Consider the following 27618-nt stretch of genomic DNA (forward strand, 5'->3'; position numbering starts at 1 on the left):
CGTGGCCAGTTCAACATCACTCTGGTCAGGTGCCTATGGTGGCATGTGGCCCTCCTGAGCTGGGGAGGCTGTGGCAGCCGAAAACGGAGCTCGAGAGCTTGTTTTCACTGGTAGAAGCACTGCGGTCTTTCATTGTTTCCAGGGTGGCCCGCAGGTTAGATCTAAGTACCCCACGGGCTGGATCCGGCTACTGGGCCTTGAGTTTGACACCCCTGGGCTAGGCCATCATTTAAAGGACTCTGACCTTCAGATTCCCCAAAGTGACACACCTCTGCTTCTATTTCCATCTCTTTGTTAGTGGAGATTGCTCATAGAAATCAAGCAAATGCCTGGCATCTGTATTAAATATCTGCTCTTGTTCTGGTTATGCCACATGCCCGTTACATTGATTATTTCTAATTACTCAGGATAATCATTTCTTCAGGCTTTTCCACTGCTTGTATGCATGGTCTGCATATATGAGTCAGCACCGTCTAATTGTAGTGTTTATTAAGCAAACTGCAGAGGAAAGATTGCCAGATTTTCTGACTAGTACCACACAACCTATTGCCATCTTGAGTCAAAAAATGTTGGTAAATCAGAACTATGGACTCCAGATGATTAACAATCACATTACAGTAGAACCTCTGGTCGCGAACACTTCTCACCACGACCAAATCGGGTTCTGACCAAACAATTCACTTTTTTTTTTAATCTGATCACGAACACAGGGGGCGATCAAACACGGCCGCGGCCAATTTCCCCTTCCGCACCTCTTTTTTTGTAAGCGCCAAACAACAGCGACCTCATGTGGCTGCTGCATTAATTTTGGTTAGGTTCGGGTCACAACCAAATCGGGTGGTGATCAAAGTTATGGAAGAAATTATGGTCGTGACCAGAGGTTCTACTGTATTCATTTCACTGCATTGCAAAAGTAAGGGAAACTTTTCATAGATTTTTTTTAAGACTAGTTTTTTTCTATATCAGGCAATATACAATTAATTGTATTTTTTGCCAAATAATTTTTATTTGTTGCTTTTTTTTAAAGGGTTCTGTAACAACCTGTGGTATTTTTACTTTGTGAAATATTTAGGGTTGAGTCTTTTTAAATACTTTAAAAATAGCTTATCTGTAATTAACATTCCTCTATTTGTTAGTCTACCTGTACTTCATATGTTTTCCTTTATAACACTCTCCACGGGTGAGCTTTCCTTGCTGCTTTAATTCCTTTTTATTTTTGAGCTTTTAATTTTGTCCTAGCCTTCTGATTGCTTTCCTCCCAGTTCATAGGATAGTTTAAAGATTAGCAGTGCTACAACTATGGCACTCATCCAGATTAGTCAATTGTAAAAACTGTCCAGGATTGGAAGACGGTCCTGGACAGAATGCTCTAAATTAATTTTCTTAACCCTTTTTTCCTGTGTCATTTAAGATTGTAGTTGCAGAGAAGAGGCCGATCAACTCTTTGTTGCCCATGTCATCTTCCAGTGCCCATTTATGTTCTTTGAGCCAACTCTTGCTCTTTCAGAAATAATGCTATATAGACTTTAAGAAGACAACAGCAAACTGGATAGTTGTTACAAAATATAGGAAGAACTATATAAAAATCCAGTGTTCTTGGGGGAGGAGGAGTAGAGCAGATGACATAAAACTATTTTAATTATGAAGACATTTTAAAGTCTGAGAGCTTGAAACTTGTTTTCCTTTGAATGAAGGCTGAATGGTTTGGAGCCCATCGTAAGGCGAGGTAGTCCTCAACTTACGACCATAATCGAGCCCAAAATTCTGTTGTTAAGTAGAGATTTGTTAAGTGAATTTTGCCACAAAATTTTACCTTTACTTTTCTTGCCACAATTGTTAAGTGAATCACTGCAGTTGTTAAGTTAGTAGCATGGTTGCTAAGTGAATCTGACTTTCCCATTGACTTTGCTTGTCAGAAGGATACAAGGACACTGCAACTTTTGTCATAAATATTCAAGAATGTGAATTTTGATCACGTGACGGGGTGCTGCAACGGTCGTAAGTGTGAAAAACGGTCCTAAGTCACTTTTTTCAGTGCCATTGTAACTTTGAACCGTCACTAAAGAAACTTTTGTAAGTCAAGGGCTATCTGTATGCCCCATCAATAAATATCTTCTAGAACTTTAAGTCCTGTGGACTTCAACTTCCAGAACCCCCCAGCCAGCACTGTCTGGGGAATTCTGGGAGTTGAAGTCAACAGGACTTAAAGTCACCAAGGTTGAGAAGCACTGTTCTAGAATGACCTTAGGAATATTGGTTATTTTTTAATAACTAATAATAAATAATATTTTTAAATTGTACTTGCCTAATCTGCGTAACTTTTTTTTTCTAGAAATGGGAACAAATAGAAAGCAATACCAAACTGCGGTACGTGGGCAACAACTTGTGTTTAGACAGCCGAAATGCCAAAAACGGCGGTCTGACTGTTGAAGTCTGCAGTCCTTCGCTGTCTCAGCAGTGGAAGTTCACACTGAATCTACAGCAGTAGAAACGCTCGGACAGATGTAACTGTCTCATTTCCTAAACCTTGGGCAACATTTTGATTGCATTACTGATACTTTATATACCTCAGTATTCCATCTTTTTCTGAAAAGTGAAGGTGAATATAAGGAAATCAAAGGAACTGGGGATCCTGCCATCATCTGATCAAATGTAGCTGAAGCAGTGCTCATCCCCCTCCCACCCACCCACCCCCTTCTTCCATCAAGGCCTGTTGGCTCCTCTCCACCTTCAACCCGGTATTTTCAGAGCAGTCGATTAACATCCTTAGAAACCAACAGATACATGGTAGAAACTTGCTTTCAAGACAGGGAAGGGAAGGGCGTACTTGGGAGGGAAGTGGCTGGAAGAACTTCACGAGCAGTCTCCATCATTCACATAAAAATAGGTGTTTGTGGTTTCCAGCAGTCAAAAGCATCATTTGGAAGGTTTTGCCATTTGTACTTGGTATATCAGACCGTGGATTTTTTTTCTATGATGAGACTCTAGATATAAACGCTATATATAAATATAAATATATAAATATATATATATAAAATATATATTGTCGAAATTTACAACTTTCTATCGATTTTTCATCATCCTGTAATTTATCAACAAAGCATTTTAACACTTGACTGGAACTTAGGTTGGACAGTTGTGGAAGAACATTTTTGTGAAGATGCAAGTTTGTGCCGCTGCCTTGTGTTCACACGCAAACACTGGATGCTTCTGCTTTGTAAAGTGTGCCTATTTTTTTTTTTTTGCACTTCGTTCTCCTGAAAGTGGTCAGACCTCTGTTGCAGAGGTTGGTGGAATGGCAGAAAGAGGCTTGCCTGCTTCATCTCACCAGCATACCTGTCACTTTCTGTTCAAGGAATTACATGCCGTGTGCTCTGGATAACTCCATGTATTTGTACTGAGCAACTTTAGACTACCTTGTGTCGAAAGCTAGGTTTAAAAAAAAATGCAGCTTTGGGGCTTTGGTTCTTGGTTTCTCCTCTTTGCCGTCTCTTCCTCCTTTTGAAAAGTTGTCAGAATGACAGATAGCACAAGACCCACAAGTAGCCTTCTTGTGAAATTACAAGCAAGCCTATGGCTAATGGCCAACATTGCAGCTGTGAGGCTTCTGCTCTTGAGTATCATGGTTTCAGGTTTTTCTTTGCGTCTTTTCACTATGTCTCAACAGTGGCGCAGAAGTAAAAGTGATGGCTCCATTCTGCTGTTTTTATATCATAGCAATGCCATCTCTGCATGTCTTGTACGCATCAACTATTTTTTTAAAAACACAGTTTATGTAAAATTTTAAACAGAGAAATGAAAAAGTACACAGAACATGCCCCTCTCCCCAAGTGATTACAAAATGACAAAGGTAAATTATTATGCAATCATTTGTTGACAGTGTTTGTCTTCTGGCTATATGCGTTTGAGAGTATTCTGTAAAGTGCATTTTTCCATGACGGCCACAATATTTGTTGCAAAAAAATTGGGCAGCTTTCCACTCAGATGAGGACTCTAGTTTTGCAATGTTTCAGATAAGCCGGCGAACCTTTGAATTTATATGGCATGCTTGTGGTTTCTGTTGATACTGTATTGAGATACTACATTGTTTTAATTAAGAATGATGATTCCATTGATAGGCTGAATGTGAATATTACTCTTTTCCAGACTAAATTTGCCTCCCTGTAATTAAAACATCTCATGTAATTATGTCCTTGACAGGAAAAATAATAAATGCGGCCTTTGCCTTTTAAAAAAAATAATCATTTTTTTAAAGGCTGCCCAAGTCATGAGATGAAGGTAACCTTCATTTATAAAATTGGGGCATTGGGAGAGCATTAAAGTGCTTATTAAGTAACCAACTAATTATAATCCGGGGCTTCTGAGGAAGAACTTTTGAGGGTAAAGGAAGCTAAATTGTAAAGGGTTTTTTGAGAGGTTGAGGTAGAAGCTATCCAATAAATAGCTGATTTTGAATTCTGAAAAGCTACTATCTTGACTAATATTTAAGCAGGTGTGTTAGCAGGATTTCCAAAAAGTCTTAAATGTTATCTATGTATTGTATTCGAGTTCTAGGGATGAAAGTGATCATTAGGCATGGACGCTGGATCAGAAAATGCAGTAATGTGATACTAGCTATGTTTACATGACACAGTGTGCCAAAGTTATTTACTGTGACTACATTCTTTTTTTTACACAACTACGGACTTCATGTGTATTGTACCAAGCACTGCTTTTGCACACCTCCTTGTCAGTGCAAAAATACTAAAGACCTTGTTGGAAAAGATTTTCAAACGAATTGAAGATATGCAGAAGCAGTCAGTGGTAGGTTTTGAAGTTAGATACAGGAAATAGTTGAACCTTCCCTTGATCTTTTTTATTGTAAACTACCAGGAAATTTAATAAGCAGTTACCATGTCATCTCTGTCCTAATCTTAGCTTCTTTAAAGCAAAAATAATGGTGGTACATGTACATTTCCTTTTACGAATTAAATGTGCTTTAGAAAATTATTTCTGTTGGTTCTTTAAAATCTGCTGTACAGAGCTTGTACTTTGTTCATTTTATAGATGGAAACCATCCTTGAAAAAAACTGTTTGTTTAACTTAAGAAAATAAATACTTTATAGATAAGATAACAAAGTTTGCTGTCATTCTGTCTGCATGTGCTGAAAACCTACCTGGTCAGTGTACATGAACTTTAGTGAACAGCTCTTGATCTACTCAGTTGATCAACTCTTGCCTATTGCCTTTATCTGCCACAATGTCTACAGTTAACAATGAACTTGGGACATTTTTTCCGCATGTGCTTCACAACTAGAAAATTGTCTTATGGGGACTTTAAAAACCCTACCTTCATCTACATTCCGGTCACCTGTGATTGATTTTCACCAATTTCATGTTTCCTAGTTGAGAACTGATTCAAGCAAGTGTTTTATTGCTGAATGCAGTTGTTATATTGTAAACAAAAATCTAAAACAGTGGGCACAAACCTCTCTTAATACAGCTCTTTTACCTTAATTTTGTTTGAGTTAAGGAACACTTCACAATTTGCCTACAATTTAAATGTAGGCAAACATACAGCCAAACATAATTTGTATTTCTTAAAAGATTAGAATGTTCGGTGAAATGTGGTATTTTCATCAATCACTTATGTCAATATAAATTTAGGAAAGCTTGATCTTAGTGTTTTAATTTTGAAAAACAAACGGGCAAAACTAAAATTTGAAATAAAAGCTTTAACATTTATTCTCATATTAATATATATACTAGATTAAACATGTCGGCCTTACAGTCTCTGCACACTATCATAGTTGTTTACCTATCATGATTATTTGATTTATCAAAAGCAACATTTGTATAACTTTCTTTTCCTGGACAAATTTATCTTAAGACACAGGCTTGTTTATGCAATTGAATTCTGTTTCAGACTGCAAAGCATAAATAAAAAATATCTTCGTTTTATTTCATTGTGTTACTAACCTGTTCATGTTTGACCACGTGAATGCAAATATATAAATATCCATTTTTTTTGTTGAAAGCATGTTAGATTTCAGCAATTGAATTCTGCACTTAGGCAATTGGTACACATGAACTACTTTTATAAAGGAATGTGTTATTTTTTTAAAAAAAACAACTTAATTCATGGAAGTAGAATTGAAAACCATAATTGGAATCCAGCAAAATAAGAGGACCATGGTGTAATATTAGGCTAGTCTTCTGCAGTAAGTCCTCATAGTTAACAATTGATTCCTTTTTTTATTTTCCTGCTGCTACCCGACTTATGCAACTGTTTCGTGTTCATGAGCCTTCAATGAAAAGCCATTGTCCTTGGGTAACCTGTTAGTAGCGCTTTGTCCAACAAGCAGGAAATTAATTTATCAGGCATAAAGAGTACAGAGCTTAGCCTTCCTGTTCTAAAAATTGTGTGGCTGAACTAGGAATAATTGTACTTCTTTTCACCTAAGCCAGAATTGAGGGCTCTTTGTGGCTATTTTGCAATGAAGCTCCTAAACTAAAAATTGCAGGCATATAGAATTCATGTATTGGCATGTAAGTTAATAGTAATTTTGAATTTTATAAACTTTGTCCTGACTACTTTGCAACAAAGAGGAAATCCACATTTTTGTTCCTAAAAGCATCGTATAGAGTCACTTTTGAGTGAAATCCAGTATCCTCAAAGATCACTGTAACAGAGTGCAATGACACATATAAATGAAACCGCCTTTTTAAAACATGTTAGATAACATATTTCAGAATACTTCCCATCCCCATATTCATAATGACATATCCTTAAATATGCAAATAGGTTTTGCTAGTGTATGTATCATCTTTAGATAGTGCTTTTTTCTATCCAGAATCAGCATGGAACACAGTTAATGCCAAGAGCACTTAAACTGACTTCACAGAGTATCAGGGTAGGTATTCTTTGAACCTAGACATAGCTTTATGATTTCTTGAAACAGGAATCAAAGGATTTCCATTTGCTGTTTAAATCAGAAGGATTCACGTAGCATCTTCCCAGATCAATATATTTCATTAAAAGTCAAGATATGGTGGGCCACAACAGATTTCAGATTCATTGGAGTGGCTAGACTGATGCTGGATTTAAATTGTGATAAAGTGGAAATATGGCTGGGGGAAATAGAGAAAGAAAACAATGGTTGCATCAGTTGACGTAAGGCAAATTACAAATGCCTTATCAATTAACAGTTGTAAAGTGTTAAAAATCCATTATTTGTTGAGATCGCCTGAAATCTTTTGATGCATGTGAGTTTAGCAATCTTTTTTTCAATTGTTCCTGCTTCCAAGATGGCTACTCTGAGATTTGTCAAGGAGTAAGTGGAAAATTGAAATACTCTGATATGATTTAGTCTTTGTTTAGAGGCCTGATGTCAAAACAGTCCATTAATTCTTCTGCACAAAATTTGGCATCTTAGTCCTACATTGAATCAAGAAGTGCCTTACCGGCACATCTTCTAATGTAATATATGCAGTCATCTGCCAACTTTAATAACATTTGTTAGTCTGGAAAAGTAATATCTCTTTTCTTTTGATTTTTGGCTACCAGTCTAGTCTGGCTTTCATACAATGTCTACTTGCTGTACAGTATTTAAGACTGCAAAGAATTATATGCATGAAATACTACTTAAAGTATTAGAGGGATTTATCCTATTGGTTTATTGTGTCTAATCTTATTATCAAAATAACATGATTATGGTATTTTTTGCTTTCAAGGTTCAATAATTCGATTTCCTAAAATGCTCCCTTTCATTTCTATAACAACCATATTTCTGTGTTTAACTTTGAAAAAAATAATTGTTGTTCCTATAAACATCCATTGTGGCTATTTAGTTTACCTGTGATAGAATCATAAAGGTAGATTAATGTGCCAGGCAAGATTGGTTTATATCCAAATATCTGGAATTAGGATGATGATGAAATGCTGCAGCAGAGATAAGGGATAATTGATTTTCCCACACAGTGTAACAAAATTGCATTCCACGAGTCAAAAGCCACACTTCCAATACAGTGTATTCTATATTTTACAGTCATTCTATTTGTGATTATTACAAATTGTGCTTATTTAACAAGTGGGGAGGGGGAAATCATGCCTTGTTGGCATTTGTTGGTGAAACCTCTATATTGCACTCTCAGATCTGAGACATGATTGCTATTGCCTTTGGCATCAATAGAGGTTCATTATGTAGATTTTCAGCTACTTCCCAAAATATTTTTAGCTGGCTGGCATGTATCATAAAATTGTAGCACTTCAAGCAACCCCTTTTTGTATTCAAAAGACACCATTTAGCACAGCTGTTGAGTTGTTATTTCCAAGTTAAAGCTATCAACATATTTTATTAAAAGTATAATTGTAACTTATTCCAGAGGAGAATAAAATTTTGTTCCCAACTTAGACACTAATGAAATTCCAGGTTTTGAGTTAAAATTTGCACCTTATTCAATGTCTGAGATTTTGGATCCTTCTGTTATTTGGCAATTTTTTCTAAATTTAATGCAGTATTTTTACAAGGCAAAAAGTTAAGAAGATGTATAACAAATGATGTGGTGTAAATACATTTAGTTAGATTTCCCTTACTCTTATTACCTACTTTTAATTTCCTTCTTTCACAATATCTTACTCTTGTTTTTCAATTTACATAACATTGTTTATCCTGAGAGATAATAGCATGATCAGTATGCTGGTTAGCCTCAAAGAGTAAATGCCACTTACTCTTATCATAAACATAGTATGTTGATTCAGGTTGATATAATGACATTAACCACTATTTTAATTTTTTAAATTTAATATGACTATTGCTGCATGCCCATTTCATTCTTTTTTATGACCCAAATTTCTCCCACACCTCAGGAAAAATGAGACAAGGAAAACTAATTTATAATCTATATTTGACTGTATTTCAAAGTTGTTGACTGTAAGACAAACTTTGTGGAAGGAAGGAAAAATCACATGACATCAGAGTGATATTATAAATCCATCCAGTTGTGTTGTTACCACATTTCACATTTTAGAATTTAGCTCATGGCATAGAAAACCTCTAAAAATTTATTGCAAGCGTGCTTTTGTGTAGAACAAAAAACAGTCACAAAAATTTAGGTCCTCAGTTGACCCAAGGACCAGAAATACAGATGGGAACTTTGCTCATGTGTAGGGGCTTCCACACAAGCATTTCTTGAATAGATGCATATGTATAAAATCAATATTTTGTTTCAACTCAAATAATAAAACAGCACTGCACGTTTAATCCGTCATTGGCATGGTTTAACAAAAACCTCTTGTTCAACACACTTTGGGAAGGAAGCTTATGACTGAACTTCAGCCACTGATGGATGTATTGTGAGCAGAATTGATCACACACAAATTGCTGAACATACTTTTCACAATAACAGCACTACACTAGTGTACTGGGTATTACTTCATTTAATGACACATATGTTGCAAAAGTGGAAAGGAAAAAAAATTATAGCTCAGGGCTTCCCTTCCAAATATCCCATTTATTTCCTATATTATGGTTTGGCCTTTTTTACTGAAATCAGCCCCTGAGCTCTTACTGTTGTGTGTTGACCAATAGTGCAGCAGCCGTAACATTGTAGTATGCATAGATGGAACAGACCTGGATCATTTCAGGCTTTGTTTATCAAGGACCTCCTATATTGATTGCTTTTATTTTTGAAGAGGAAAAGAATGAGGTCTCTATAATCAGAAAAGTACAGCATTTCCTAAACCAGTATAAGATAGATATTCATACTACTTTTTACAAAGCTGTCAACTCTATATCAATTGTTTTGGGCTTCTGCAGGCTTCTAGTTCATAGTATCCTTCGCTTTCCCTAACAAACTAAACACATTTTAATAGTAATGCTTTAGATAGATTAATTTACCTAGGCTGATTATTTTGATCTCCTCTAAATGTTCTTTTTTCTGAGTTGAACTTCTTTTTGCTGTTATGTCAGATTAAAACAAAAAAAGGCCAAAAATATGAAATGATAAGCTAAATTGCAACAACTATTTTCCTCTTCCCCATCTCCACTTTGTGGTGGAATGCAGGAACTTTGTTAATTGCACATGTTGATGCAGATTAATTTGCAAATGCCATTACAAAATTATTTTGAGAATGAATGATAGGAGTTAAGCGCTCCTAGAAGAATGGGAAAATGGCACTTTCCATTGGTCTTTCTGCTTACCAAACTGATTGCAAAATGTACTGATCCATGATCATAAAGGCAAGTGTCCTTCCATCTGCTGTTTAGGAATGTTATTTTCTACTCTGCATTTGTCCTACACTATAATTTTGTGGCATGAATTTTTTCAAGGGAAGAGAATTATTTTAAAAAAATCTCCTCAGATCTTGTCATGTCCTGAAACAAGTCGGGTATTCTGAACATCCACACCTATTCAGCTTCCTAAATTTCACATTACCACCCAGAAAAGAGCTATTTTCACTTCATCCAATTAATTAATATGCTGCCTGAGCTCTGTACCTCAACACTTGAGAAGAATTGGGATGCCAATCGAGTGGGTGCAGAACGATACCAAAATCCAGGCTTGTAAGAAGAGTTTAAAGAGCAGCATTGTCACACTTTTAAAAAAAATGTTACGTGACCTGGTTTAATATCTCTGTTCTACTTATTAAACCATGGTATAATAATTTACACAATTTTTGCAGAAACTGTGATGTTTAGTGTCACTGGGTGAAATATTGGTTATGTGCCAGGATCTCACCTGAGTGACAATAAATGTTTAGTGTGCTATAAAGGCACAATGTACGTGCTATGTCTGATGACTTGACTGGGTTTATGTGCCCCTTGGATAGCTCTTAGGGAAGGCTCAATGTTATATATCTGTCAAGATTCTCAGTCATCCAGATCATGATTGTCTCAAAAGTGCTTTTTCAAAAGGCAACTGGTCTTTGTTTCTTCCTTGAGGAAGATGTTTCGCTTCTCATCCAAGAAGCTTCTTCAGAGCTGACTGAATGGCGGTGTATGGGTGACAAAGGAATATAAACCCTTCCCTCCCCGACACCACCATTCAGTCACAACCGAAGAAGCTTGGATGAGAAGTGAAACATTTTCCTCAAGGAAAAAACAAAGTCCAAATTGCCTTTTGAAAAAGCATCTTTTAAATGCTTTCTGTCACAGTGATTTCCACCACTATACATGTCTTGATCTGGATAGTCTTTACAAAGATGAACACATAACTCAATACCCCAAGTTCGGTGTTGAATATATGACTACATCCTTAACTTGAATACTTTTATAGTCTTCTGTTAGCATCAGGGTGCTATATCCTAATTTAAGCCCTGACAGGAGAACTCAAGGGCAGTCTACAAATCTGTAAGAGGAACATTGCTATTAAGAATCAGTGAGAGATTGGGAGGAAATTGAATGCTTAGAGACCCTTGTATAGAAATTCTAAATTTCAAGAAAAGTACAAGGAAGACTACAATACAAGTTCACATTTTAAAGAATGAAATATTACCAGTATTATCTTATATACCCAACCGGACATGGGAGACAGGCCCTCCTGCTGAATATTGCTAGTCCCAACAAAAAATGTTTTAAGGAAATTGGTAAAAGGTCAACCTTTCTCAAGAATACTTGTCCATACCCTTCAACTATGTTAAAGTTGAGGAAAGCTAACCTGTGTGAATTCAAGCAAATCAACTTTATGTATGGTAAGAATTTTTCACCACAATAAGTCACTAAGACTGGCTAATTCTATAAGAAGCATTTTGTGTTAAATGGAATGGAGTTCCTTGCTAAGGTCCTTGTACTTAATTAAAGTATATTTGAGGTGAGTAGGAAGATTTTCATGGTCAACCAATGTGGCTGAAATCCCTTCTTTGGGGGAAAAAACCCACAAATTAAGCTTTGGATAAACAGGCATTATGCAACAAGTGAAAGTTTGAATAAAAAGGCATCATACTACATTGCAAATGCTAACTATTTGGAAGCAAAATTGTGGTGCTCCCCCTTACACTGCAGAATTAATTCTATCCACCATACTTGAATTGGCAGAAAACTCAACTAGGGTGTATGGCTGACTCCTATCCTGCCTCTATTTCCAGTCACTGGAGTCCCCTAACATCCTTCCAAAGAAATGGGTAACAAAGCGTAACAGATTTTACATACCTGATGGCTATTTTTAGACAGTTCAAAAAAAGCGGGGGGATAACACTCAGTAGGTAGTCTGTAGGTGAGATGACAGCATGGCAGAATTAAAAAGGTTGACAGTGTGTTTGTGCCATGGTTAAGTGTAAAGCTTGATTTAGACTTGTCCACAATTATGTGTAGATGTCAACACATATTTATGCTGTGAAGGGATTGATGAGTAAGTGTAGGTTGCAGATGTTTGCAGATGGGCCAACACATACACTTCCCAAATCTCCACTAAATATTGTACGGAGATGTTCATCCTGCATGTTTATTGGTTTATCCATCTATGCTTTCTGTGCTTTGAGGTTTGAGTCTCCCCTAGCCAGAATTTACAGACATGTAACATTGTCTCTCTTTGAATGAGAGACAGGTGCATATTTTCCCTGACATGCAGTGACACAACAGTCTAAACCTGGCTTAAGTGGGGACAGATGTTTAAAATAATAAAATGTTCTTTTTTTAAAAAAAGTCTTCAAAGCTGGACATAAACAGTAAATAACTAATTTAAGTGTAACTAATTAATTAAGATGTGACTATATCTCAATGGACATTTTCTAATTAACTGTTGAATACTACCTTTCTTATTGGCAGTTGCCATTGGCTAATGGCTATCAAAAGAGGGCAATCTTAGGAACCAAGATATATTCAATGCCTCAGTAACTAGGGCAAACTCCCTCAATTGGGGGGCTAATAGTCATGCTAGATAAGAGATGTAGGAACTGAAATCTATCATAGATGGAGAACATAATTGGAAGCTGACCTAAAACTCATAGTTCATTTTTATTAAGGAACAAGTAGGTCAGGAATGGGTAGGTGGAGAGATGGATTGCATACTACATTAGATTCAAAGCTCTTCCCTATGTTTGCAGCCTTGAAACTCCTGTTTAAATTTGGCAATAAAGCAGCACAGTGGTAGTAGTGGATGACATAAACTAAAATCAGTATGTTAGTATTACAATAGTAATTTATTAAAAATATAAGAAAATTGCCAAAAACCCAAAAGGCCCTTAAATTCTGCCTTCCTAGTAAAGTCTGCCTTTCTGGCTCCTTATCTTGTCTCCTGAGCCTTCAGAGGCTACTATATTTTCCTTTTTTGTTTTTAAAGTGCACCCACCAAATATCACCTCTGATGCAAATAAAGATTCATTGAGTTCTCTAGCCCTATTTTTTTGCAAACTGGATGCAAGAGGTAGCATGACAAAATTCCAAATGGTAAATTTGCTGTAAGCTTCACATCTGATTATACAATCTCAGCTGCCTAAGTCTTTTTTCATGGACTACAACTTCTGATGCAAAAATGAAGGGTCACAGAACTGTGAAAGACTACTCTATCTCAGAGTTTTGATAGAATTGGCTTGAATTTTAAGCTGGATTGTATACAAGTACAGGTGGGTCACAAAAACAAGCTTTTCTTTCTAATATTCAGTTTTGTAGGCTCCTCGTTGAAGTTCTTTATTCTTGATTAATTTTTGCTTTAAAATATTATGTCACTTCTTTTTCATAAGCATCATGACTAGCAATTCAATAGTGCAGGAGATGACAGTGGAGAAATCAGAAGGTGATGTGCAAATTTCTGATTCTTCATTATTAAAGAAGCAGCGTGCGTGCAAACCAATGCCTTACCTTTCCTTAACCTCCAACACCAACGCAGTAGAACACAAAGCCTACAGGAAATAGGATGGCTTTTTTATTGGAGGACTGTAAATTCTGATTGCCAAATCGCTAAGTCTGAACGGTAGTGGATACATCAGGGTTGCCTGTCATCATTAAGAGTTTTTCCTGGTGGACAGGCAATGCCTATCAAGAAGCAGGTTTGGACATGGGATCCTTCTGGACTCACAGCTTCTGCTAGAATAGAAGGTGGAAGCTGTGTGTGGATGCCTGTGCCCAGCTTCAGCTGGTATATCATTTGCAATTTGGCTTGCGGCAGGAAGAGCTAGCTACAGTAACTCATGCCCTGTCACCACATGGCTAGGCTACAGTACTCTATTAGGTACTGCCCTTAAAAATGCTGAGAAAATGCAATTGATTCAAATTGCACCAGCTCACATACTCACCAGCCCCTGTCATTGGGAGCACCTGACATTGGTTTTATGGACCCTGAGCCCACCAAGACCCACAGAGGACATAAAGATGTTTACATTGATATCATCTCTGTGGTGGCCTTCCCAAATCTTTCTTCCAGTTATGTCGGGCTTTTAACTACCTTGTTTCCCTGAAAATATTACCTATCCTGAAAATAAGATGTAGCATGTTTTACGCATGGGTCTAATATAAGCCCTAATTAAGTGCCTACACAGCCCCCCCAAATGAGCCCCACAGCCAGCTGGCTGGTCGCCCATTCTGTCTGATTGCTCGCTGTGCTGTGAGGTGGTGTGTGTGCATGTGTGTGTGTGTGTGGAGCTGCCCCACACACCCTGCACCAGCTTACTTCAAGACCCCTCCAGCCAGGCTATCCATATCCCAATAACTGCCTTGTGGCCATGGCATGTCACTTGGAATCCTGCTCCGTTATGGCTGTGAGCAAGCAGAAGAAGAGGACTGGTGGTCCTCTTGGATGGGGCTGCTAGGCTGCCACTAGGCTCGCTAGGCTGCAAGGTGTTGGGGTGTGGATGGCCTGGTTGCAGGGGCCCTGAGGTAAGCCTATGAGGGGACATGGGGCAGCTTCACCCCCCCCCCCACCTCACAGCAGCAGCACTAGCGCACTGTGCAGCCTCCTGCCCCACCATGAGCAAGCAGAAGAAGTGGGCTTCCCATACATGGGGAAAAAATGAAACCTAGTGCTTATTTTGGAGCCCAAAAGAAAATAAGTCTGGGTCTTATTTTCTGGGAAACACGGCATTAAACAATTATGACCATGATACTTAAACATATCTTCACATGTGTGATAACTTACTTTCCAAGGGAATGTCATCTCTGAATATTTGAATTGTATCACACAAAGCAATGCTACAAAGTCTGTCACTTCATTCTGTGCAAATTTTTTTCATGGCCACATGCCGCTGGTAGCTATGTGATTCTCAGCACTTTTTGTGCTGAAGTGGTGGCATGACAATTTTTTTCAAATGCTTTGGGACTGGTTCATCACAAAGTTTAACATGCAAATGTTTCTGATTGTCTAGTATTGCAATGATCCCCCCCCCCGAAAAGTGTTTAGTTCGTCATAAACGACAAGGCAGCAACATGGCCAAAACAATGGAATCATAATGAAGTAAACACCTTGAGAAAAAGCTAGCTGATGAGACTGACGTTAACTGAGCAAAATAAGAAAACATTGTCATAACCTTTTAGAAGTCACTTCATGAACAGTATTCATTCAGCAGTAGTGAGACGTATAGTTTAAGATTGGGGGTTTCCAACCTTGACAACTTTACGAACTTGTGGACTTCAACTTCCAGAATTCCTCAGGAGGAATATATGAGGAATTCTGGGAGTTGAAGTCCACAAGTCGTAAAGTTGCTAAGTCGTTGAAGACTCCTGGTTTCGGTCAGTCCTCAAATAAAAGGGTACTTAGGTATTTTTCAGCATCTAGAAATGTTAAATTGCTTTGGGTAAGAGTTTTTTAAAGGACAAATGAAGATAACACACTTGGAAATATATTGTGCCTCACTCAGCAATTTCACAAATGACTCATCAACCCTCAACAAATTGTTTGTGTCATTTGGTTTTAGAGTTACCAATATTACCTTTAACTATTTCTGGATTTGGCATGCATGTTTATGCAGCACTATGGGGGTGCAGGCGGGGGGGGGGGAGCACAGATCCAGCTACAGTTAAGGAGAAACTAGTTCCTCAGAGAACCTTTTATATCTTTTCTCACATTGTGTAGAAAAATTCAATGCCTGAAGAATAATACAGGATGATTGCAATTAAATCTCTTATGCTTTTGTTATGGCATAACTGAAATTAATCTTGGAGTGCAACTGACTTCAGTTAGCACAATGAACTTAGTTTGGTAAACTTTTCAGTTTCTCACTGTTCCTTTATATTAAAAAAAGCATTTTCTGTCAAAATTATACCCCTTTTACAATCTAAAAGCATTGCAACAAAATAAAATCTTCAGTCTACTGTCTTCATCTGCTGTTGCCTAATCACTGGCTTGCAAAATAGATTTTTACATTTTTTAATATATATATACATATATATTTCTCTTCTAGCAACCTCTTTTCAGCCACAAAGCAGTGCATAACTTTACACATTGTGCACTGATTTAAAAAAAAAACACCCAATAACATGCCCAGCTGGAACTGCTGAGCCTTTCTAGCTTGAAAAGGGATAGGGAAAAGGATTTGTGTGACAACTAACACCCTGTTTGAAAAATCAGATTCAGCAATAGCTAACATAAATTCATTTCTGATACACCGGTGCCTATGTTGCACTCTCACACGTGCAGCTTCTATATGGTGCTCTCTTGAGGGCCCTTTGAACCAAGGCCATTGAGAAGGCACCAACATACTTAAAGGCTTCCCTAGTGATTTTGTCACATGGAATAGTAAGTTACCCATCTTGGCATCCCAGAGTTTGTTCCTTTTTCTTTCCTCCATCTCCCCCACTCCTAGCCTATGCTGTGAAGAAGGATCCATCAATGGCCTGGTGAAGGATCCTCCAATCCAAGCAGCTCCTTTACGAGTCTCTCACCAAACTGTACTCGGCTGTACTTTTTCACAGGATAGGCGTCAGACATTTTGTACAGGATGTAAGCATTGTTTATGGCAATGCTGATGGAAAACCAGAAGACTTGTTGCCAGGTCTTGTTTGGTTTATGAGAAATGAAATACCTAGAAAGCACCAAAGAGAGAGAGAGAGAGAAAACGGTGAGGTCATGAAATGAATTTTTAAAGTGTTTCTTAAGTCAAGAAGGAAGGGATATGTTCAAAAAGTGGTAGAATCCAAATGCAGGGTGGTCTAAATTTCCATTATCTTTCAAGGTTAATTATGACTGACATAGAACAATACTCCACATGTCACCTTCCAGAATATGTTAGCACTTCAATATCCAAAAGTTCTTTCAGCTGTGTGTCTGTTTTGTAAATTCACGTGGTGGTCCCAATGCTTTGTAAACCAGTAGGCAATCTAATTGGAGGTGGCGGGGATCCAGAAAGTTGATTACTGATTTCGTTAGGTTTTCTCATATTGTAATATTGAGATCTTCCTAGATTGAATGCTTCAGGCCTTTCAGACGTTGAGGAATAAGGGAAATAAGATGGCAGCCCTGAACAGCAGCCCAGCCCATCTTCTGCATTTAAATGAAGATCTCAAGTTGTATGTTATATTTAATACTGCAACCTTAAAATCAGTGATTGATTTATTCCTAGTGGATTTCTGTGGTGTATTTCATATAATTTCATAGTATTATTTGTAGGAATCAGTGTGTCCCAGATTCATATTTAGTTTTCAATTGTTCTCCAAAGATAAGTGCCTTTGTGTATCAATGCACTAGAGGTGGGAGCAAAATCACAACAAACCAAATGAATAGGAACTAATCATGACCTCTAGAAGTCCTAAAATAAATCAATGAACCAAGCCTTTTTTAGTGTAGCCTTTGAATAGATCACAATAGATGCTTTTGAAAGCTCTGATTTCCTGTTTTTAAAGTAGGCAACACTTCACAAAACAGTCCTGCTCTTTTCTTGGCTGTTGATTACTGCATAACAATCCACCATCCAAATTGGCAACTTTACTGCTTACACAAGCCAGATTAGTGTGATGCTACAAGTACCCCTGGGATTTTTGCAAAAGCAGCTCACGCAAATGCTACCTTAGAAACTAAATCTGGCTTCAGCTTCTAAGAATTCCACCTAATAAATTTCAATGAACTCTTGTATAAGAGCCTGAATAAGCGATGCCTCAGCTTGATTTTGCCAAGTTCTTTCCTATTTCTGTAGAGGTTCAGCAAGTTGCCAGAACAGCTAGTCCCATTCCACTGCTCCACTTTCAGGTCTATGGTACACTCTGCTCACAACATTTTGGGGTATTCAGGATAGCAATGGCTATAAATCTCTCATGCACCAGAAATTCAGTTCTACAATCTAGATAACCACAGAAATCTTCATAGACATGGTTATTTTATTGCTTGCAAAAAGTCACATACACTCAGAAGATTTGTCTGATGCCAACACAGAAACCAAGACATATACATATATTTCAGTTGCTTAAATCTTTTCCTGCTGTCCTTTTTGGATAACAGATTCTTGGTCATTCCTTTATACACCTTCAAAATGGTAAGTAGCTGCTTACCATTTTAACATAGCAGTTCTATCTAGTCTAAGAAGTCCAGATCCCTGCCTTGCCAGCTTTACAACTTAAGAGCACTGCAAATACCTTATATCATTGTAATCAGTGATGGGATTCAAATAATTTAACAACCGGTTCTCTGCCCTAATGATTTCTTCCAACAACCAGGTCACCAAACTGCTCAGAAACTTAACAACCAGTTCTCCCGAAGTGGTGCGAACTGGCTGAATCCCACCACTGATTGTAGTGTAATTGTCTGTATCTGTTTTTAGTAAACATTTTTCTCTCAATCATTACACAGAACCAAAAAAGAAGAGAAAAAGAGAGTGTAAGACATATCTTTAACTTTCTTTTTCCTTGGCACAAGATAGTGGTAGAGTCTTGTTTCATTTATTCCATGTTTTATTTCATTAAAATAATGGATTAAATTGTTCAAAATGTACCTTGAACATAAATGGCCTAGATCACAGTAGTGTGATTGTCATCTTGGAATTTATCATTCCAGTGGAGTACAACAATTGGCAAGCCATGCCGATTAAAATAGTCAACCAAATGTACCATCAACTATAACACAATATATTTATAATTACACATGCTATTACTTACCATATTTTTCAGAGTGTAAGACACACTGGAGTATAAGACACCCCAAGGTTTTGAAGAGGCAATTTTTTTAAAAAAAATTTACACTTTGCAAACTTCCCAAAAACGGCCCATTTTTCACAAAAATGGACCCATGTTTTTCCAAAAAAAGGCATGAATAGCCTTTAGAGGACTTTCAGAGTGCTCCTGGGGGATGTCCCCCCAAATGAGCAAAAACGCCCCCTTTTTCACGAAAAAGGCCCATTTTTTTGTCAAAAAAAGTACATGCATAGCCTTTAGAAGGTTTATAGAGTACTTCTGGGGGCTGGTGGGAGGGCAAAATTGAGCAAAGAAACGGCCCATTTTTCACTCATTTCTGCCTTCCCCAGCCCCCAGGAGCTCTCTGAAAGCCTTCTACAGGCTCTGTACGCCCATTTTGGTTAAGAGGGCAGGGTTTCGGGAGGCAAAAAGTGCCGTATTCAGTGTATAAGATGCACCCAGATTTTCAGCCTCTTTTTTGAGGGAAAAGGGTGCGTCTTATACTCCAAAAAAATACAGTATATTTTATTATGCCATTCAGAAAAGGATATGGTTTTCTGACTTTGAAATATAAGCAGCTCCTACAATCTATCATAATTTCTAAAACCTCCGGTAAACTATAGATAATTTAGGGGGGGAAACCTCCAGTAAGAGTGTTCAATGATCTTGGGTCAGACAATCTATTCTTTCTGCACTAAATACCAATATTCTTCCCTTCTTCTTTCCTTGGAAAAAATACATCTGTATATTGAAAATGTAGCTTCTGAATTATTTCATTTTTTCTTTAACTTAAGCATTTTTTATGTGGACCAATTTGAAAATAGACTCCCATTAAGACATTATGATTACAACACCATCAGCTCAAATGGATGATCTCTTGTTCTTCAAAGAGAAATTAGAGATTAATTCAATGGTGTGTACTATATACAGTTTATCATACTTATTGAGCCAATGTTCCCACAACTGCACTTACACGAATGGATATTCTTCTGATACACTGGAACCCAAACTTCCAGAATCTAGCTGTTAAGTTATGGGTCACACTGATTGGCACTTGGTAGTCCAGACTATGGAAAACTGCCACATTATATCAAAAGTGTGGACAAAAATATTTATGTTTATTTATTTTTCAAATTTATGAATAGCCCAACTACCTTGGAAGATGTTTTTTCCCCATGTTCCCCGGCCCACCACATTGTCTATATATGAGAAGTTAGCTTATTACAGTAGCTTGCTACAAATCTCTCCACTGATTTTACTGCATAAGAATTGAGACTACTAATGGTCTACTTAAAAACTCTCCTTGAGACAGAAGTTGAAGGATAGCTGAAAAATCTATTATTAAATGAAACTTCTCTGCAACAAGCTTGAATTTTCTGGACTTGCCCGCTACCATTTTACAGTGGCAAAGTCCATTTGGAGAGTCAATGATCTTTGAAAAGCTGGCAATACCACTAATTTCTCAGGCCTGCCAGGAAGCAACTTTGAAAACTGTGAGCAGGTTCTGTCTTTCCCTTCCTAAAATGTTTGCGAAATGTCCCAACTTTGTAGTCGGGCAGAGAATTCTTGTTTGCTCCACTCTGAGGCTTTATGCAATTCACGTGTTGAATGGCTGTTCCTGGTGTTTTGCAGGCCCAAGCTCTTTTTAAGGGAAAATGATTTGATCATATCACAAGTGGTCAGGTCAAGGAAAATTTGCTTAAGCCATTGAATTTGGGGAACAGAGAGAACATTTCTCCCCCACCTCTCTAATCGATATCCTTTTATTTGTCCCCTTGTGAATTCCATACCTTCATTGGATATACAATCCAGTGGTAGGATTCAATTTTTTTAACACGGGTTCTGTGGGCATGGCTTGGTGGGCATGGCATGACTTGGTGGGCGTGGCTTTGTGGACATGGCAGGGGAAGGATATAATAAAATCTCCATTCTCTCCCAGGACTTGGGAGACAGAGAATAGATGGGGTCGGGGCTGGTCAGAGTTGGTATTTACCAGTTCTCCAAACTACTCAAAATACGGATTCTCCAGAACCTGCTGAATACCACTTCTGATGCCATCCTTAGATACATAGCTGAGTTGAACCTATTTCATCTCGTTGAAATAATTTTGGAATAGGCTGAAAGGAAGACATTTTGGAAATTGTCGAGCTAATCCAAGCTACAATGAACCCAAAGCCAGAATGTACCCAGTCAAAATCTGCTGCTTAAAGCAGCCATCTCCTTCTGTCTAATAATTGGCTAATTCTGGAAACAGATATGTCATCTAAAGCCCTGCTTGGTGTCTTTGCAAACCCAAACAGATTTAATACTAAATATCAAAATGTAAATTTCTGCTTGTTGAAGAACAGGGCAGACAGGGAGATACAGAAACAGGGCTAACATTTTCTCGTATGCTGCAGTCTTGCTAGAAATCTCTTTCCCTTTCCAAAGCCACTACCACCCCCAGTCCTCTTCTCTTGTTTTCAAGTGAAAAAGAAAGGTTAAATAATCACCTCTGATTATAGAATGCCTGTGAAAATGTATTTGGGAGCATAAAAGCAGGGTTAAAAAAATAAGTAAAGAAGATTAGAGAAACCATACTGGTATAATTATGTTCCTAACACAATCCGTGTGTGTGAGAGAGAGGGGGGGGAGGGAGAGGGAGGGAGGGAGGGGGAGACAGGGAAGGAGGGAGAGGGAGGGAGGGAGAGGTAGAGGGACGGAGGGAGAGGGGGAGAGAGAGGTGGGGATGAACATATGTTCTTTTGAGTCACCATTCATTTCTGGCAACTGCTTGAATAAATCCCTGCAGTTTTCTTGAAAAGATTTCAGAAGTGGTTTGCCCCTACTTACTTCCTAGGGCTGTGAGAGAGTGACTGACCCAAGATCTACCCAGCTGGCTTTGTGCTAGAGTTGCACTATAACTTATGGTCTTCTAGTTTCTACCCAGATGCCTTCGGCTCTACACCAAAGTGGTTCTCTTTTCCTGTGGAAGAACATTAAAATGTGCAGTTTGCACTGTCTAGAGGCTACTTTTTCTATATTATAATATATTTGTAAATATAAGAATATTATTTTATATAATTTTAACTATTAGACACAAATCTATAGCAGACTACAAAATCAAATCAATTCAATCTTTCTGTTCTGACTTAGGCTTCCCAAGAGCATGAAGCAAACTCCTTGTCCCGATGAAAACCCCTTTTATTAATTTACTGTGAATTCTGCTCATTCACATCCAGCAAAGTCTTTCAAGGGAGGATTTACAGTTATAGATCTTATCTGGCTTGGAGAACTGATAGGCTGATATCTGCAAAACTTGGCAAGGAGTCTCGGAGCAAACTCATTGTCTCCTGCAAGCTCCACTCCCCTTTTGTTCCTCTTTTATTTCCTCTGGGAGGGGCCGTTCATTGTCCACCAATGGCCTTACTCCCAAGTTGATCCCTGTTTTTAGCTGTTCCCTTCATCTGGAAACTGTGCAGGCACACATTGGGAACAGGCTCCAACTGTTCATCTGCCCCACTGATGTCTGACTCTGAAGGCAGCTGATAACTGGCATAAGGCTCTGGCTCCCACTCTGCCTCTGACACAGAAGCCTCATCAGAGCCTTTCCTAGACTCCAGGACTGACCCATGTTCCTCCCCAACCTCTTCACCATCCAAATCTGCTGCCAGCTCCACTGGCGGGCCACAACACTTTCTTACAGTTATTAGCTAGCATAAATCCACATAATCGTACAACTGGGAGATGTCTGCTTGTTTACTGAGTCTAAATTTGCCCCCGGTCTAAATTCAATTTAGGAATATAAATAAAGCATCCATGATAGAGGACCTAGAAGTGTATGAATGCACAGAACAAAGCTATCACTTTATTTGGTAAGTGATTCCAGTACCAAGCTATTCTTACTGTTGGAAAGAGTTGGAATCTCCTTTCCTGTGCTATTATCTGCCCTCTGAAATGAAAGGAAGCAGATTGTAATCTTATTATGTATGTAACAGTTTTTCAAATATTTCAGGAGTTCTACCATATTCCCCTAGGGTCTCTTCTTAAGGCTAATAATATTCAGTTTCCCCAATCTTTCCTTAGAACTTATGTTTCTATTCCTGTAATGGTCCTCAGTGCTCTTATTTAAATTAGCTGTATTTCCTTTGAATCTTTTGAAGTACTGCAGAACTGAAAATTTGACTAGTGCAGTTTGGAAATAAACAACTGTACATATATTATGTCCAAATACTTAGAAGTTGCTAAAGTGACATTTTTAAAAAGAAATCTTCTGCCAAAAATGGTTACAGATTGTTTTCAGAAAAGTTGGTAGGTAATTTCTTATATAACCCTGGTGCTACACAAAGAGTCATATTGGGTCCTGAATTTTATTTAAATAACTAAGAAATGTTTTGCACTTCCAAACACATAAGTTGTTGTGTACTTACTTGCTATATTTGTCATCATATTTGCAAATATAACTAAGATGAGCAGCAAAGGCTTCCACTGCCAGAGGGCATGGGATCTCTCCACTCTTCCTCTTAATGATAACTCCTGTTGCAACCAAAATGCATAAAATACCATCATGTCATACTGTTGATTGAAAATATTACTGGATTTGTTGACTCATTGGGCAGCATGTCATCCCATCCTGATTTTAAGCTTATTGAGAAGAAAGTCCTACTGGGCTCAGTATTCAAAGAACAAATGAGAAGTAGGATACTATACAGCAGGGGTATCCAACCTTGGCAACTTTACAACCTGTGGACTTCCCTAGACAGCAAGGAGAGTTGGATTCTGGGAGTTGAAGTCCACCAGTCTTAAAGTGACCAAGGTTGGACATTCCTGTTACACAGTATTAGTTTCCAAATGTTAAGAAAATCTTTAGAAAGTGGAGTCAAGAGGCAATAATTACAAGGGATAGTTTTGAAGAGTTCTATAAATAGGCTAGCTTTACTAGCCTTCTTCCTTTCTTATGTTGAGATGTTTATGGAAACGATTGAGGAAAATACACGTAGACACCTGTCTAATTCTGTTTGTTACATAGAAACATTACTGGCTGTAAGGCACAGTAACCCTTTAATACCCCTTGTCAGAATATTTCCAGTTGTCTGCAGAGAGGACAGCTGTTTGCTAAGGGTTCTTGGTCTTCAAGGAATTTGCTAAATGCTTGTAAAGTGTGCCATATTACAATGGCAGATTCTAAAGAGGGGCTACTTTTCCTGCTGTTGAGTTGAGTAACTTGTTGACTTTTAAATAATCACGTAGCAGATAGAGAGGAATCTGATTTCCTTAAATCTAAGAATTGTTAAATCCCATTGATTTCTGTAGAAAGTTGGTAAATGTCAATTCAGAAGCCCAGTTTATTTCATCAAAACTGCCCTTAATTTAATATATACTGAATTGCTTTCTAACTTATTTAAAATCAACTGGACATCGCACATATTATGCTTAATTTTGAATGCATCTTCTCATTTAACATAACCAATTCTAATATACATACATACATACATACATACATACATACATACATACATACATACATACATATGCTGGTCTTGTATTCAGGTCTTTTCCTGTGTAAGATTGAGATTGTCTTGGCAACGTTTTGGCGAGGTCTCACTTGCCATCTTCACGTTGGTGTGCTTTGTGCTTGTACGAGTAAGGCATGGTCGGAGCTGTCATCTTTTTATAAATCATGGTGGGTGGGTGTGGAGTGCTGACTTTGTTGCTGTAAGTGGTGTGATTGGCTGTGTAATTGCATCCTGATTAGTAGATGGAGTTGATGTTTCTAGATTGGTCAGCTGTTTTGTATCATCCTGTGTGGCTGAGGTGCTGGCTGTGTTTCTGTTGTTCTTTTGTGTTGTAATGACCTGGGTGGTGGGTGGGGTTCATTTGTTGACTAGGGCTGGTTTCCAGATGTCTGGTAGTCGGGAGGTATCATCACGTTTATTCAGGACATGAAATTGATTTTGAAGGAACCAAATTAATCTCCAAAACAGAACACTTCAACGAGAGAATAATTATGGAAGCCATCGAAATAGAGAAACACCCCCACAACATGAATAAACGAAAGACAGCTCCAACCACGCCTTACTCACACAAACCCGAAGCCAAAAACACCAACCTGAAGATGGTGAGTGGGACCTCGCCGAAACGTTGCCAAGACAATCTCAATCTTACATGGGAAAAGACCCGAATACAACAAGACAGCATACCTACACCCGTGAAAATCTACGAATATATATAGTGTCACAACCCCTGGTATGCCCAAATATGGGAGGAAGCCTACTGCTTCCTTTCTCTGTCTATCGGCCTGTCACAAGAGACCATCCAGACAGAAACCCAATATTTTTACTGTTGCCTTTGTTACATTTGTGTTGTATTTGTGCTGATAAATAAATAAAGGGAGACTAGTATAGATCTATTTCAAGCTATTTAGCTCTCATCAGCTAGCCATACCCTTACTGGGATTCGAACCTGGGCTGTATTACATATTAGGCAGATATGTTAACCACTAAGCCACAAGGTTCTCCTCCTTTATCAGCTGAGCCAGGGAAATAAATATGTATTTAGTGTCACAACCCCTATGACACTAAATATATATTAGCTTGATATATAAATAGCTTTAAATAGGTCTATACTAGTCTCACTTTATTTATTTATCAGCACAAATACAACACAAATGTAACAAAGGCAACATTAAAAAATGGCTTTCTGCCTGGATGGCTCCTAGGGTGATCCAAAAGACAGAAAAGGGAAGCAGTATGCTCCGTCCCATATTTGGGCATAACAGGGGTTGTGACATAATATATACATACATATGGACAGACGGACATATGAATGTATGTATATATGTATGGATGGATGGATGGATGGATGCGTGCGTATGTGTACACACACACACACACACACACACACATGGAAATAACAATAGCAAATTTGTACATCCACATGAATAATGGAAAGAGAGAATGATTAACCCTTCCTCTACTAGTGTCTTAAGTAACGACAGAATCTCAAGATGTTGCTCAAAGATATGTGTGATTTAAATTTATAAAATATGTGCATGGCATTAAAAGGTGCAGTTAACTTTATTTTGTTCTAGATTCTAATTTAAATTGTCCAAATTTCTTACAGTTCAGACCTTGCATATTCCCCTTCTCATAGATAGAAGTCATCTTTATAACAAAACACTCACCTTGTTGATTTGGAGAATAAGCATTGGTCAAAAATCTAAAGTAGCCTTTGTTGTACCAGCAGATCAAAGACATATTTCCCTTCATTTTTATTCTGTAATGTCCTCGAGGCTGTGGGGTCTCTGGGTTGTTTAGCATGGAGGAAGGCAGCCCTGTACAGTCACTTTTCCTTATACTTAGCAATCCACAGCAATAAATGTCTATAGTTGGAAGATGATAAAACATTTGCATTAGAGTACTATCAACTTGTGCTTCTAGCATAAAAACATGAACCAAGTCATATTTTTATTTACCAAAAATGATCCCAAGCAAATACTGCACCTCAGTCACACACTGGTTTGTTGTCCTATTATCCTCCACACTTTCAAACATTAACATCTGAAAGATTTGATATGTAGTTTATTCATTTCGGAACGGAATATGATATGCCCAGGATAAGATGACACAACTAATTTCATCATTTATTTACACAACCATATGTATCTTATCAATCTTCAAACTAAAAAGTGCAATTTCAATAAAAATCAGAGGTCTGTAGAGATTCTCAGTCATCTAGGTCATGATTATCCCAAAGGTGCTCCCCCGCAGGAGGGAACTGGACTTTCTTGTTTTTTTCTTTGAAGACATTTTGCTTCTCATCCAAGAAGCTTCTTCAATTCTGACAGGATAGTGGGGAATGGCAGGATTTATATTCCTTGCAGGTAGCTGGTCACTTACCTCCTTTTAGAGCATTGTTGAAGCACATGGAAGTCTGCAAGGACTATAAATCCTTCCACTCCCCATTATCCTGTCAGAACTGAAGATGTTTCTTGGGTGAGAAGCAAAACATCTTCAAGGAAAAAAGAAGAACGTCTGGTTGCCTCCTGAAAAAAAAAACACCTTTGGGATAATAAAAACCAGAGGTAATTAAAGCAACACCTTTTCTTTAGTTCCGACTAGTTTTAAAAAAAAGAGTATCATCTGAACAGAAGTCACATCTCTCATGAAACTGTTTTGAAACGTTGCATAGAAAATCTAATGTTAGGTAAACATACGATTTGATCACAAGATGTTTATGGGTGTACACTTGTGTGAAAGAGAGAGACCTATAGCCCCTAATCTTACTAAGGAGCAACTGCATCAATGGTCAATGGTTCCAAAATGGTGGGTAGACTTGGATAATCAGAATCTCACCTCTTTTTAACATGGGTCAAAGGCGGGGTTCTGATTGCCTATTACACCCACCATGTTGAAGCCAATGGCTTCCAACCAACCTGATCTGTGCTAGGGATCTCTGATTCATTGTTAAAATGAAAAGAGAAATTCTAGCTTAAAATACTCTGAAGAGGCTCTTCAAAGGACTATGTTAATAAATGAGATGTGCAAAACGTAAAACAACTGAAAGGGAAACACACAGCGACTAGGAGAACATGCAATCAAATTTAACTGTGTCTGAATCAATTGTCTTGTTT

General features: G+C 37.9%; 2 protein-coding genes across 7 annotated transcripts in view; one reads left to right on the top strand and one right to left on the bottom strand.

The window, feature by feature from the left end:
- The window catches only part of GALNT2 (polypeptide N-acetylgalactosaminyltransferase 2), a 72866-nt gene extending 69109 nt beyond the window's left edge, over positions 1-3757 (top strand). The window contains exon 16 of the mRNA XM_014070174.2: positions 2333-3757. Within this exon, the coding sequence (XP_013925649.1) occupies positions 2333-2488 (156 nt within the window). The 3' untranslated portion in view covers positions 2489-3757. The remainder of the gene's footprint in view (positions 1-2332) is intronic.
- Positions 1-27618, bottom strand: part of PGBD5 (piggyBac transposable element derived 5) — a 155651-nt gene that overhangs the window by 56564 nt on the left and 71469 nt on the right. For 2 of the 6 annotated variants that reach the window (XM_087718104.1, XM_014070173.2), the window contains 3 exons: positions 26170-26367; positions 23417-23522; positions 16151-16930 (listed from right to left, as the gene is read on the bottom strand). In XM_087718104.1, coding sequence (XP_087574230.1) covers positions 16735-16930; positions 23417-23522; positions 26170-26367 — 500 coding nt within the window. In that variant the 3' untranslated portion in view covers positions 16151-16734. Of the gene's footprint in view, positions 1-16150; positions 16931-23416; positions 23523-26169; positions 26368-27618 lie in introns of those variants that run through there. The other 4 variants (XR_015696998.1, XR_015696999.1, XM_087718105.1 and 1 more) reach the window with 4 other exon arrangements.

This window comes from Thamnophis sirtalis, unplaced genomic scaffold (assembly GCF_051295495.1).
Source record: "Thamnophis sirtalis isolate CommonGarterSnake01/CBP01778 unplaced genomic scaffold, rThaSir2_p1.2 scaffold_6, whole genome shotgun sequence".
Taxonomy (NCBI): domain Eukaryota; kingdom Metazoa; phylum Chordata; class Lepidosauria; order Squamata; family Natricidae; genus Thamnophis; species Thamnophis sirtalis.